The 12,889-nt window shown below is 43.5% G+C and overlaps 1 protein-coding gene across 6 annotated transcripts in view; it reads right to left on the bottom strand.

The window, feature by feature from the left end:
* The window catches only part of GRM1 (glutamate metabotropic receptor 1), a 339,475-nt gene that overhangs the window by 129,233 nt on the left and 197,353 nt on the right, over positions 1-12,889 (bottom strand). For all 6 annotated transcript variants that reach the window (XM_073337558.1, XM_073337560.1, XM_073337555.2 and 3 more), the window contains exons 6-7: positions 4,670-4,838; positions 1,395-1,521 (exon numbers count right to left, since the gene is read on the bottom strand). In XM_073337558.1, the coding sequence (XP_073193659.1) occupies positions 1,395-1,521; positions 4,670-4,838 (296 nt within the window). The remainder of the gene's footprint in view (positions 1-1,394; positions 1,522-4,669; positions 4,839-12,889) is intronic.

The following is a 12,889-nucleotide window of genomic DNA, read 5'->3' as shown; positions in this document are numbered from 1 at the left end:
AACACAGGCCATAGAACTTGCCCAAAATATTGTCTAGAGTATATTTTTTAGAAAAACATCCAATCTTGATCAAAAAAGGGCTAGGGATGAAGAATCCACAAGACCCTTGGTAAATTATTCCAATGGTTAATTACCCCCACTTTCAAAAAATTATGTCTTATTTCAAGTCTGAATTTGTCTAGCTTCAGTTTCCAGCCACTGGATCGGGTTATACCTTTCTCTGCCAGACCGCAGAGCCCACTATTAAATAGTTATTCCTGATGTAGATACTTACAGACTGTAATCAAATTACCCTTAACTGTCTCTTTGTTAAGCTAAATAGATTGAGCTCCTAGAGTCTAACACTATAAGGCACATTTTCAAATCCTTTAATCATTCTTGGGCTCTTCTCTGAGCCTTCTCCAATTTATCAACATCCTTCAACTGTGGGCACCAGAACCAGACTCAGTTTTCCAGCAGTGGTCTCACCAGTGCCAAAAACAGAGGTAAAATAATCTCTCTACTCCTGCTCGAGATTCCCCTATTTATGCCTCCCAGGATTGCATTAGTTCTTTTCGCCACTACATCACAGTGGGAGCTCATATGCAGCTGATTATCCACCTTGACCTCTAAATTTTAGAGGTGGTGGGCCTGATTCGCCACTACAGAGCCCAACCCAGGAACAGATATCTGGGACAGGTGCTTGCATCTCACCATGTGGTGGCTGCTGGGAGCTAACTCAGCCGCCGGCACAGATTGGAATAGCCCGGAGGACTGTCCTAACTTGTAACCCAGCTGTAGAGTAGCCATGGCAGAGACATGCTCTAGCCACATCCCATCCCAACACCATCACTCTGCAGAACTTCCCTGATGTTTCCCATGTGCTGAGGACTCCCGTGGAGGCAGGGTTGGGGTGGGATAGTGCTCTGCATCTGCTGTGCCTGGGGATGTTCCTGTGGAAATGTGGGGAAACACATGGAAGTTTTGCAAAACAACCACAAATCCCGGATAGGATGCTCCATGTTGCAAGATGGAATGAACTGACAAGATGTCAAGTAAATCAGCTGGTGCACCTAGCTCCTGAAATATCACTGGTAAAAACACAGCAATGATTGTACTGTAATTAATTAATTAATAATTCTGGCGGTTTTAGCAATGTTCATGTTAACTGTGTCATTTCCCCCTGTAAATACTTGTGAGCACACATTAATACTCACCTGGCCCTTCTTCCTTACACTATGCAGAGTAGACCTAGAGGCTGCTGTATCATCCACGGAGCGATCTACATTTTACAGGTCTTTGTGTTTAAAGTGCCCTTTTAATATTCTGGCACTCTGCCTCCTTATACACAATCACACACTTGTCTTGCTGCATGCTGTTAAATGAGGATGTGTATGCAAGGGAGATTTCCCTACCTGTCAGGTCAGCATTAGGCCACCAGCCCAGGTCACAGGCTTTGCACGTGAACTCATCCTGCACAAATTCATTTTCCTTGCAAGGGGTGCAAATCCAGCAGCAGCTCACTTCCCCTTTCCTTATAACCTGCAACACAAAAAATACCCTCAGACTAAATCCTTTTTAAGAAGGAACATGAATCTCCACAGCAGGCCAGCACTACCTACAATGTTGTAAAACAATGCAGTATGAGCACTGGCTACGGGAAGTTTCTAAGGGTGGGGGAATATTAAAAGCTGGAGACCTGTTTGTACCCTTCTCGGCTAAAACCTGTGCTCGAACCCTCACAAGAATAAGCTTTCTCAGGACATTTCCAGTATCACTTCTGCTAGATTAGAAATACGAAAGCAGCTTCTCTTGTGGTGCATCTGAATTTCTGCTTCCTTTCTAAGTTTGAATCAGAAAGTGTTATATTTTAAATTAAACTTCCAAAGAGGTTTGATTTAAGGGTAGGTGAGTCTGCAAACCGATCCCAGGGCATATAATATGTGGGGGCAAACATGCAGTTGCAGATTAAATACAATCCAGGTGACAACAGAACGGAAAGAATGAGTTGTGGATATTGCTGGCCTAAGTACTCTGCAGCAGACTTTTACTCAGTTTCCCCCTCCTCCAGGATCTTCCCTATCATCTACACGCAAAGCTGCAAAATGCTGTTTTTTATTGAGTTTTGTATAGAAATTTAAGTTCTTTTTGCAATCTATGGAGAGAGAGAGAGAGAGAGAGAGAGAGTCCAATTGACTTCAGTGGGAGCTGGAGTAAGCTGTGTGTGTATTCATATACACACACATATATACATGCACACAAAAAACTCTTCTTTAGGAATGGATAGTATCTTTAGAGGCCAATGAATGTTGATGATGTACCTCCAAATGTTTTGTATGTTTTATGAAGCCTTTGCTAAAATTCTAATCTAGATGCATCAGGCTGGTCGGAAGGGAGAAGGCAAGTGTGCTTATTTACACATTTTGAATTTAATTAGAAATGGGAAGCTGTTTTGGGAGGGTGGTTTTCCTCAATGGGAGCATCTTGCCCTAACTGTGCCCATATTATTATGATACTGCTCAAATTTGTCTTTATGTCACCTGGACATGGCAGGTGGTAAATTACTTGTAACTGGATAGAAGTGCTATTATTTGGTAAATAGATAGAGATTTTATTTGTGTTTCTACACCTCCTGTGGTAAGCATAGGGTACAAACAGATAAAGATCTTTTTTCTTTCAGGTGCTGTTGACAGGACAAAAATTTTATTCCTGCAGTGCACACCACTTTAAAAATCAGCCCCCCAAGAGAACTGCAGTTATAGTAAGTACTGGGTAATGACAAAAATAATCGTGTTGTTCTTACTGTTACATTTTACAGCAGCGGCACAAGCCTAAATTTGATTCTGTTTCTATAGCACTAGAACTGTCTGAATAACTGTAGAATTTTCAAGAAGTATATACCCCCAAAAGTACACTCACATGCTGGTATTTGCATAGATTGGGTACAGTGGAACCCCTGAGTTACAAACACTGGAGATATGAACTGACCAGTCAACTACACACCTCATTTGGAACTGGAAGTACTCAATCAATTGTTTCTTGACTTTAGCAAAGCTTTTGACACGGTCTCCCATAGTATTCTTGTCAGCAAGTTAAGGAAGTATGGGCTGGATGAATGCACCATAAGGTGGGTAGAAAGCTGGCTAAATTGTCGGGCTCAACGGGTAGTGATCAATGGCTCCATGTCTAGTTGGCAGCCGGTATCAAGTGGAGTGCCCCAGGGGTCGGTCCTGGGGCCGGTTTTATTCAATATCTTCATAAATGATCTGGAGGATGGTGTGGATTGCACTCTCAGCAAATTTGCGGATGATACTAAACTGGGAGGAGTGGTAGATACGCTGGAGGGGAGGGATAGGATACAGAAGGACCTAGACCAATTGGAAGATTGGGCCAAAAGGAATCTGATGAGGTTCAATAAGGATAAGTGCAGGGTCCTGCACTTAGGACGGAAGAACCCAATGCACAGCTACAGACTAGGGACTGAATGGCTAGGCAGCAGTTCTGCGGAAAAGGACCTAGGGGTGACAGTGGACGAGAAGCTGGATATGAGTCAGCAGTGTGCCCTTGTTGCCAAGAAGGCCAATGGCATTTTGGGATGTATAAGTAGGGGCATAGCGAGCAGATCGAGGGACGTGATCGTTCCCCTCTATTCGACATTGGTGAGGCCTCATCTGGAGTACTGTGTCCAGTTTTGGGCCCCACACTTCAAGAAGGATGTGGATAAATTGGAGAGAGTCCAGCGAAGGGCAACAAAAATGATTAGGGGACTGGAACACATGAGTTATGAGGAGAGGCTGAGGGAGCTGGGATTGTTTAGCCTGCAGAAGAGAAGAATGAGGGGGGATTTTATAGCTGCTTTCAACTACCTGAAAGGGGGTTCCAAAGAGGATGGCTCTAGACTGTTCTCAATGGTAGCAGATGACAGAACGAGGAGTAATGGTCTCAAGTTGCAGTGGGGGAGGTTTAGATTGGATATTAGGAAAAACTTTTTCACTAAGAGGGTGGTGAAACACTGGAATGCGTTACCTAGGGAGGTGGTAGAATCTCCTTCCTTAGAGGTTTTTAAGGTCAGGCTTGACAAAGCCCTGGCTGGGATGATTTAACTGGGAATTGGTCCTGCTTTGAGCAGGGGGTTGGACTAGATGACCTTCTGGGGTCCCTTCCAACCCTGATATTCTATGATTCTATGAATCAGGCAGCAGCAGAGACAAAGGAGGGGTGGGGTGGGGGGGCAAATACAGTACAGTACTGTGTTAAATTAAACTACTAAAAATAAAGGGAAAGCAGCATAATAAAGTTTCAAAGCTGTATTAAGTCAATGTTCAGTTGTAAACTTTTGAAAGAACAGAGTTTTGTTCAGAGTTATGAACAACCTCCATTCCTGAGGTTTTCGTAAATCTGAGATTCTACTATACTTGATTTGAACATATAGACACAGAAGCACATGTGCTAATACATTTTTGCACATGAAATAGGCATTGACTTCTTGTAAATGTTGACCTATGAGTCTTCATATAGTCTTGCCTTCTTATACACTTATTATAACTGAAAAGCAAAGAAATTCCAAGCCAGATGTTTTCTTCAATCGGTTTGCTCAAACCTGGTGAAAAAAGTGAAGGCCTGTTATTCATCTCTCATTAATATAGATCTTCCTGGATACCTAATATAGAGAAAAGCACCTGAGACGTACCTTAATTTGACCCTTCAAACAAGGTTCACTGCACACTGATCGAACCATTCCACTTTTGTTCATCTGAATCCTGTAATCATCAATATTCAACACCCCTTCATGCCAGGTTCCAATGAGTACATAGTCATAACTGTTGGGCTCTATGTATTGCAGATTCATGATGTCATACCTGGGAAGCGAAAGCAGAGAGAACAGTCGAGCCTCCTGGACACAAGTATTAAATCTGTTGACTCTCCTTTTTCATGGAAACCAGCTAATTCATGATTTCTTTTCCCAAAATCTCTAGAATCTTTGAGGAGCTACCAACTCCTTCATTATTCAGTATCACCAACCCCAAGATTTCAAAAATCTGAGCCAAACCCCCCAAAATCATGAGGATGGCTTAAAAAGAATGAGTTTTATAAAACTACAGGAACTCCTTGCTTAAAGTTGTCCTGGTTAACATTGTTATGTTACTGATCAATTAGGGAACATGCTAGTTTAAAGTTGAGCAATGCTCCACTCTTATGTTCTTTGGCTGCCTGCTTTCTCCGCAGCAGGCAGCCTCCCTATGCTTCCCTGCCCCCACAGCATGCCCCTCCCCCAGCAGACACTGTGGATCAGCGCCTTTCCCCTCCTCCCCCCCACGGCAATCAGCTGGCTTGCCGTGTTTAGGAGGCAGAAGGGAGGGGATAGGAGCGAGGACTCAGCATGCAGGCTCCCCCTCCCTCCCCTGCCTACGGCAATCAGCTGGCTTGCAGAGTTCAGGAGGGAGGAGTGAGGAAGCAGCCTGCAAAGTAAAGGGGGATGAGGTGGGGGGGGAGAAGAGGCGGGTCAAAGGTGGGGGCTTGGGGGAAGGGGTGGAGTGGGCAGGCTGAGGGTTGAGCCCCCCACCCCTGGTACTTGCAGAGTAAGGGAATCTGCCACTACTGCTGGGCAACGTGCTTCTCCTAGCCTACAGCACCTTCAGCCTCCTTGCCTGCCTCATTGTCTCCAGTGCCAGTGGGCTATGACTGTGTGGGGTAAGGCGGGGGAACCTCCCAACTATAGTAGTGTACTGTATGTACAGTATGTTTGTAAACACACCGCATGTGCACACTACTCCCTCCCCCCCCACCCCCACAGCGATTCACTGTTGCTTTATGGCCCAGCGGCCCTGCTCGGAAATACGGCTCTACAACCAAGTGCTTGCGAGGCCACCAGCTGCCTGCAAAGCAGTGGTGGACAGCAGAGGCCCTGTCTTGCTACAGAATAAATAATGTTTTATCTGCTCCCAGCCATTTGCTGGAGGGAGATAAGAACACAGGGGGCAGCAGCCCGCCCAAAGCAAGTTACAGGAATAGCATTCCAGCGCCTGCTCCGCTGTAGCAAGGGGGGGAAGTGGCGCAGAGATGCACAGAACTTGGCCCTGCTCCCATGAAAGTCTGTGAAACGCACAGGAGCCTCGCCATTCACTTTAATGCCAGGTGCATCTCTCTGCCCCTGCAGGTACACAGCAGAGCGGGGCAGAGGCCTGCAGAAAATGTTATTTTCCTCCTCTTACTACATTGGCTGCAATGCTGCCCGGGTGCTGATGCATGGTTACTAGGGGAGATACAGCAGGGACCATTTTTCCAGGGCACCCTAGAAGAGAGGCCTTTGGTCCTCCAGCAGGGCTCCTGTGAAAGTAAGAACCTGCAAGAATGTAAGAACCTCCATAACTAGTCCTAGCCTAAACCCACTGGGCTTCCAGTAAGGGAGCAGATTATCATGGAGAATGACCTGGGTTTTCCACATTCTTTCCCTTGCAATAGTTGACTGATGCTGCATGACCCCGGCCACTCCAGGCTGAAGGGAGTGAAGAGCAGTACATGCATGCGCGTCCGGAGCAGCATCACCCAGCATCATGAGTCAAAAACGTCCAGCAAGTGACAGTGAAGTGCCTAGCAGTAGCACTAGCAGAAAGAAAACCAGGAAAACCATTAATTTGGGTACTAAATTAGACATTTTAAAGTGTTTTGATACAGGCGAGCATGCAGTAGACATTGGCATTGCTCTAGGTCTTACTGTGAGAACACTTCGGAATAATGCCAACAAGATCAGGGCGAGTGCTCAGTGTGCAACCCTGCTTAGTGCTGCTACAATAAGTCAATCAAGAAGCAGTTTGCTGGAAACCATGGAACGCCTTCTCTAACTGTGGATAGAGGACCAAAACCAGCAGAACATACCTCTGAATTTGCTAGTGATACAAGCTAAGGCAAAAAGTTTGTATGACAATTTGAAGAGAGAACAAGGTGAAGGATCACAGACAGACAGACAGATGTTCACAGCATGTCGGGGATGGTCTGATCGGTTCAAGAGGTGCTTCCACCTGCATAACATCAAGATGTCTGGTGAGGCAGCTAGTGCTGATACTGCAGCAGCTAAAAAAATCCCTGATTATCTCAAGAAAATAATTGAGGAAGGTGGCTATTCCCCTAAACAAGTCTTCAATGTCGATGAAACAGGCCTGTACTGGAAGAGGATGCCTGAGCAGACTTACATTTCCCGAGAGGAGAAGACAGCACCCGTATTTAAAGCAGTTAAAGACCATCTAACCTTGCTTTTAGGTGGTAATGCTGCCGGAGACTTGAAGATGAAACCACTGACAGTGTACCAATCTGAAACTCTACGCGCTCTCAAGGGATTTTCAAAGGAACACCTTCCAGTCATTTGGAGATCCGATAAGAAGGCATGGATAACTGGAGCTATTTTTTCAGAATGGCTGACTCTCTATGCCATCCCTGCATGGAAGGAATACTGTGCCAAGGAAAATCTTGATTTCAAGATTTTATTGTTTTTTGATAATACACCGGCTCATCCAATCAACCTGGACAACCTGTGAGAAAATGTCAAAGTTGTCTTTCTGCCACCTAACACCACATCACTGATCCAACCCATGATTCAAGTAGCCATTGCTGCATTTAAGGTGTATTATTTATGCCATACTTTTGACCAGCTCATCAGAGGCACCGATGGGGAAGGCAAACCTATGATTCAGCAATTTTGGTGTGACTACAACATCCTGAAGTGCATCAATAACATCGGTGATTCTTGGGCTGAAGTTACTCAGGCATGCATGAATGGTGTGTAGGAGAAGTTGTGGCCTGAATGTGTCAATGACTTAAAAGGATTTAAAGTTGTTGTCCCAGCTATGAAGAAAGATATCTTCGGCTTGGTTTTGATGAGGTGGAAGAAGCCAGCGTTACACAACTTCTGCAATCACACGGAGAAGAGCTAACCAATGAAGATCTGATGCAACTAGAGGTGATGAGAGCAATGGAAGAAGAGGGCCAAGAAGTAGAAGAACCACCAACCCATCGAAATTTGACTGCCAAACATCTTTCTGACGCTTTCCAAATGATTGAAGCTGGCTTGCAAATCCTGAGTGATGATGATCCTGACAGGGAATGCAGCTCCAAAGTGATTAGGGGAGTTGGTCATCTAATGACTTCCTATAAAAAAATTTACCAAGAAAAAAAAAAGGAAAGCAAAACAATCTCTAGATGTGTTTTTTCGAGTTCAAAAAGTTCAGCAAGAGGAGCAGCCAGACAATCCACCCTCTTCCACTCTCTGACTCCACCACCTCAACCAAGCTTCATACTCAGCAATGATTGTAGTATTAAATTGCTTGTTTAAAATTGTTTAAAATGTGTATAATGCCTTTTGTCTGGCAAAAAAAAAAATTTCCCTGGAACCTAACCCCCCCCCTATTTACATTAATTCTTATGAGGAAACTGGATTTGCTTAACACCGTTTCACTTAAAGTTGCATTTTTCAGGAACATAACTACAACATTAAGTGAGGAGTTCCTGTAATACATTTTGGGGTTCTTTTTCTTTGCCTTCTGGATTCAGAATCTTTAGGGTTACATTTGGGTCATATTTTCAAACTTTTCTCTGTAACAATGAGGGCTAGAAATTTTATTTAATAAAAATGAAAGCTGTGATTCTCATGTAATCACTTGACCCCAGAAGCTGGGGCTTTAAAAATTCCCACCAAATATTGAGAGACTTGTGATGAAATCACCAGAGTTGGCACCACTAATTTCTACTATTTACTGGTAGGTATTCTCCAAGGGCTAGATTGTGCCTTTCATGCACAACCTTCAGCAAGGTGGAGTGTCTAGCTGTGCTGTCCCAGGAGGAATTGTATCTCGGAGAATACGGTTCCTCAAAAGAAAATCTCCACTTGTTCTGGACGGGAAGTACTTTGCTAAAGCCTTTTTCAGGGTGCAACATATTGACCTCCCTTGCAGACATCCAGCCTCCAGTGACGTCTGGAGGAGAGGGAGTCCAGGCTCTGCCTACTTCCCATTTCTCCTCAGTTGCTAACTCCGAGCATATACCCTTTGTGTTCCTCCAGCACCTGGAGCTAAGATTTGCGTAGGCCTAATGTGACCATATGAAGGGGCAATAGTCAGTGAGGAGGGGAAATCTTTACACCCACTAATTTCTTGTGTGGCCACATTAAGGCTAGTCACAATCTAGCCCCGCATAGGGCACTATGGTGTTATACATTCTGGAATCATCATCCAATTAATATATTCAAACCAAACAAACAAGAGTGACATAAATTAACCAAAAACATTGATTTAACAATTAATATAAGGCAGCCTTGCAAGACGGTCAGGAAAATGTATCAGCCCAGACCCAAAAATCTACTTTCCCACCCAAGGCAAGTAGAACAGAATTTCCCAAGGCCAATATAAAGGAAGCATAAAAACACAGCTTCTGGAAACACTCAGCTACCCATCTTCACCCTCCACCATCACACCCTGTCATCCCTGTGTGCTGGGACTGATGTGTGAAAGTCTTTTATTGCTAACTGTTTTGCTCCTGCTTTCTCTCCCTGCCTGTAGTTTGTGCAAAGTGATGATTAACCGCTGTAATTTCATGGGGGGAAACAAGCGGGAGTGATGGAATGAACAGAGAGCAGCATAAGGAGGAGAAACCACAAGTGAGGATGGATAGACAGGCTGGCTCTTGAGAGACGGGGAAGAAGATCATTGTGGGTGGCAGGCGGGGGAGTGTTTTGATCTAAGTGTATGTGTGTGTGCGGCAGGGGGGGGGTGGGTGAGAAAAGGCTGCAACTGGAAATTGTGATTTGGACTGTAAATTGAGAAATATGTTCTGCTTTCTAAGGCTGAGAGTCCCTGCTTTGGTTTTCTCTGTAGTTGTTTCAGTTCTTTCAGATTGATTCTTTACATTCATATTGAGGTCAGAATGTTTTATTCTAAAGTGTTACTAATGTATATGGGCTGGGGAATGAAGGGCACACAGGGGTCTGTGCCCTTAGTAACAGATAGGAATAGGTGGTTGGTTCTGGGTAAAGGGGTCATCACAACCAAATCTTTTTCTTTTCCCCTCAGAGGTTCAAATAAACAAAATATTGTTTGCTGGTTTAGAAAATGTCAGATACCTTTGCAGTTCCATGTGCACGAGCCTCTTGAACCTCTGTCTGCCTGCCTTTTGCTTTGCATATCTTTGGGGGTGTATGGCCTTTTCTAGAGACTTTTCAGAGAAGCTGGATCCATTATAACTGTGCTTATGTAGGACCTAATTCTGCAACTACATTTGCGTGGGCAGACTCATTTTCCAATACTGAGCCTCACGGAAGTCCGTGGGGCTCCACATGAGTGTGACACTCTGTACCCCAAAGCAGCACCCTGACACTCCAATATTTCTTAGGTAATCTACTTTGATCTGTACACTTATTACTTATAATCACTCAAAAACTATCTTGCTGTGGTTAATATATCTGTTTTATACTTTACCTAAAAACAGTGTGGCTTGAATGAAGTGCTTGGAAAATCTTAGCTCAGTTAACAATAGCTGGTGCAGATCCACTTTCCTCTGTAAAAGTGGTGGACTAGGTAATAAACTTACATTGGTCAAGCTTTTGACCAGGGCAGGATGCAAGGCTAGGACCTGTGGAGAATTGGCTGGAGCCTCTCTCTTGTTGGTGGCTGTCAAGAGCATTCATGTCACTTAGCGGGGGGCTTTCCTGCCCGTGAACGTTTGTCTAGAAGGAGTCTAGAAAAGGGACCCATTTCAAGGTAATCAGGACGAAATTCCTCCCCACTTTCCTGTTCTTGTAAAGGGAGAATATGAAAAAGGAATGCATTGTGCTGTTCGATAGCTTTGTGTATAAACTGTGCAGTACTTCATGAAGCAGTATCCTCAGGGTCCACTATAATGTAGATGTGATATACATGAGTATAAATGAGCATTAGTAGTTATCTCCTGCTAGAGAGCAGAACCTATTTGTTTCCTATTATGACCTTGAATTAAGCAGATGTACAATCATGTACTCCGTACTGGCAAGTGAATCTGGGGGAGGGGGACAGAAGATCATTAAAGGCTCACATTGCCTTCATAGAACTTTTAGTCTACATGTGTTTTTTTTTTAAGGCAAATAACCTATTACATGGCATAAACTAGCATTACTATATACAACATCAATCAAGACTTAGCAAATGCTGAGATAAGTTTTAAAGTTTCATCTTAACTTTTCCTCTTGTGATTATGTTTCTAACTGTCCTCCTTCATATCATTATTAGCCAGCTGTCAATGTATACAGTATGCAAACTGAAATCTCTTACAAAATCTTACACGTGCTTGCAGTTTGAGACTGAGCTTGAAGTTTTAAGACATAATGAGATCTACCAGACAAGCTGATAATTGGATAGAAAGTTTATTTCTTCTTCTTCTTTTCTTTTCATATATGCATGTACAAAAGTTCTGCTCTGAATACATGGAAATTAGGTTTGGGATATTATTCAGTTATTTCCCTCCGCTCACACATGCAGTATCAATGTTTGTCGCAAAACTGTTTTAAAAAAAATCTCAGTCAACTGCGACAAAGCAGAGAAATTTTCAGCCAAAAAGCCATTTGTTTGAGAAAGCTGTGAGCCATTGAAAAATTAGGACAATTAAGGAAGTTGGATTTCATCCTTAAATATGGCAGCACTAATGACACCTATTATAATATATTACATGCAATAACCTACGTTAACACAATATTAAGGCTGCAAAGCCAAGTGTTAAAAAATGCTAAGACCAGAACCCATTATTTGCTTGGCTCCCAATCTGGTGCACCATTCCTTGAGTCAAAGGGGAGGGATAGCTCAGTGGTTTGAGCATTGGCCTGCTAAACCCACGTTTGTGAGCTCAATCCTTGAGGGGGCCATTTAGGGATCTGGGGAGTTGGGGATTGGTCCTGCTTTGAGCAGGGGATTGGATTAGATGACCTCCTGAGGTCCCTTCCAACCCTGATATTCTATGATTCTAAGGGGGGAGGGGCTGCTGCATTCTTGCCACTCTCCTACCCTCTCCCATTCTGGAGCTCTTGCTTTTGACTACCATTTCGAAGGCTCATGGGATATACTCACTGCAGATGAAATTTTCAGAGATTTTCCCAGTAAATCCCCAATAATCTCTACTGAGCAAGTACAAGTGAGGCTTTTAACTCGACCAAGTCTGGGTGGTTTTCCTTAGAGACAAGCAAAAGGCATTCTCTGACTCTGGCACTATCCTCTGACAGATCTCAAACACTGGCTGCCAAGCAGGGAAGCACAAGAGCTCTTCAAAGACAGAGGCGGTGGGACGGGAAGAGGAGGAATAGTTGAACCTGTTTTTCTCTATGCTCATTGTCAGAAAGGACCCAAACTTTTTCATTAAACCGTTTAAAAAATATGTTCAGTCTGAGGCAGAAAATAGGTCTAAGAAAATTTCAGACAAGTGGATAAAGTTGGACAGAGTTATAAGGAACTGAAAATAGAAAGTGTCAGGCAACCTGAACTATGCATGATGCTATCATCTCCGTCTACAGTTACAATCAGTGATGGCTTAAAAAGATTTCGTAAATAAAATATAGCATAAATGTTAGTGTTCAAGGTAGGAACATTGTTCTTCTCTGTCTTGTAGGGGTTTATTTATTTCTTCATACAACAATACTGCAAACTAAAGCTGAAAAGCCTTTTACTTGAATGACCAGAAATGCACTGACAGCTCACTTGATTTGGACAGGTCACTCACGAGCTAAGGGTTTTACAGCTTAATGTGTTACTTTGAGCTCAGTTGATAATGTGCTGGGAAATTCAACCACTGTATATTTGCTAACATAATAGTAAATATTGTTTGTTTTCTCTTGTTATATAAATAAATAAAATGATTAAACTTTAAAACATTGCTCCAAAGCAGTCTGAGAATGGTTCCCATA

This window comes from Lepidochelys kempii, chromosome 3 (genome assembly GCF_965140285.1).
Source record: "Lepidochelys kempii isolate rLepKem1 chromosome 3, rLepKem1.hap1, whole genome shotgun sequence".
Classification (NCBI taxonomy): Eukaryota; Metazoa; Chordata; order Testudines; family Cheloniidae; genus Lepidochelys; species Lepidochelys kempii.
The sequence above is the reverse complement of the archived record's forward strand: the minus strand, read 5'-3'. Positions and strand labels throughout refer to the sequence as shown.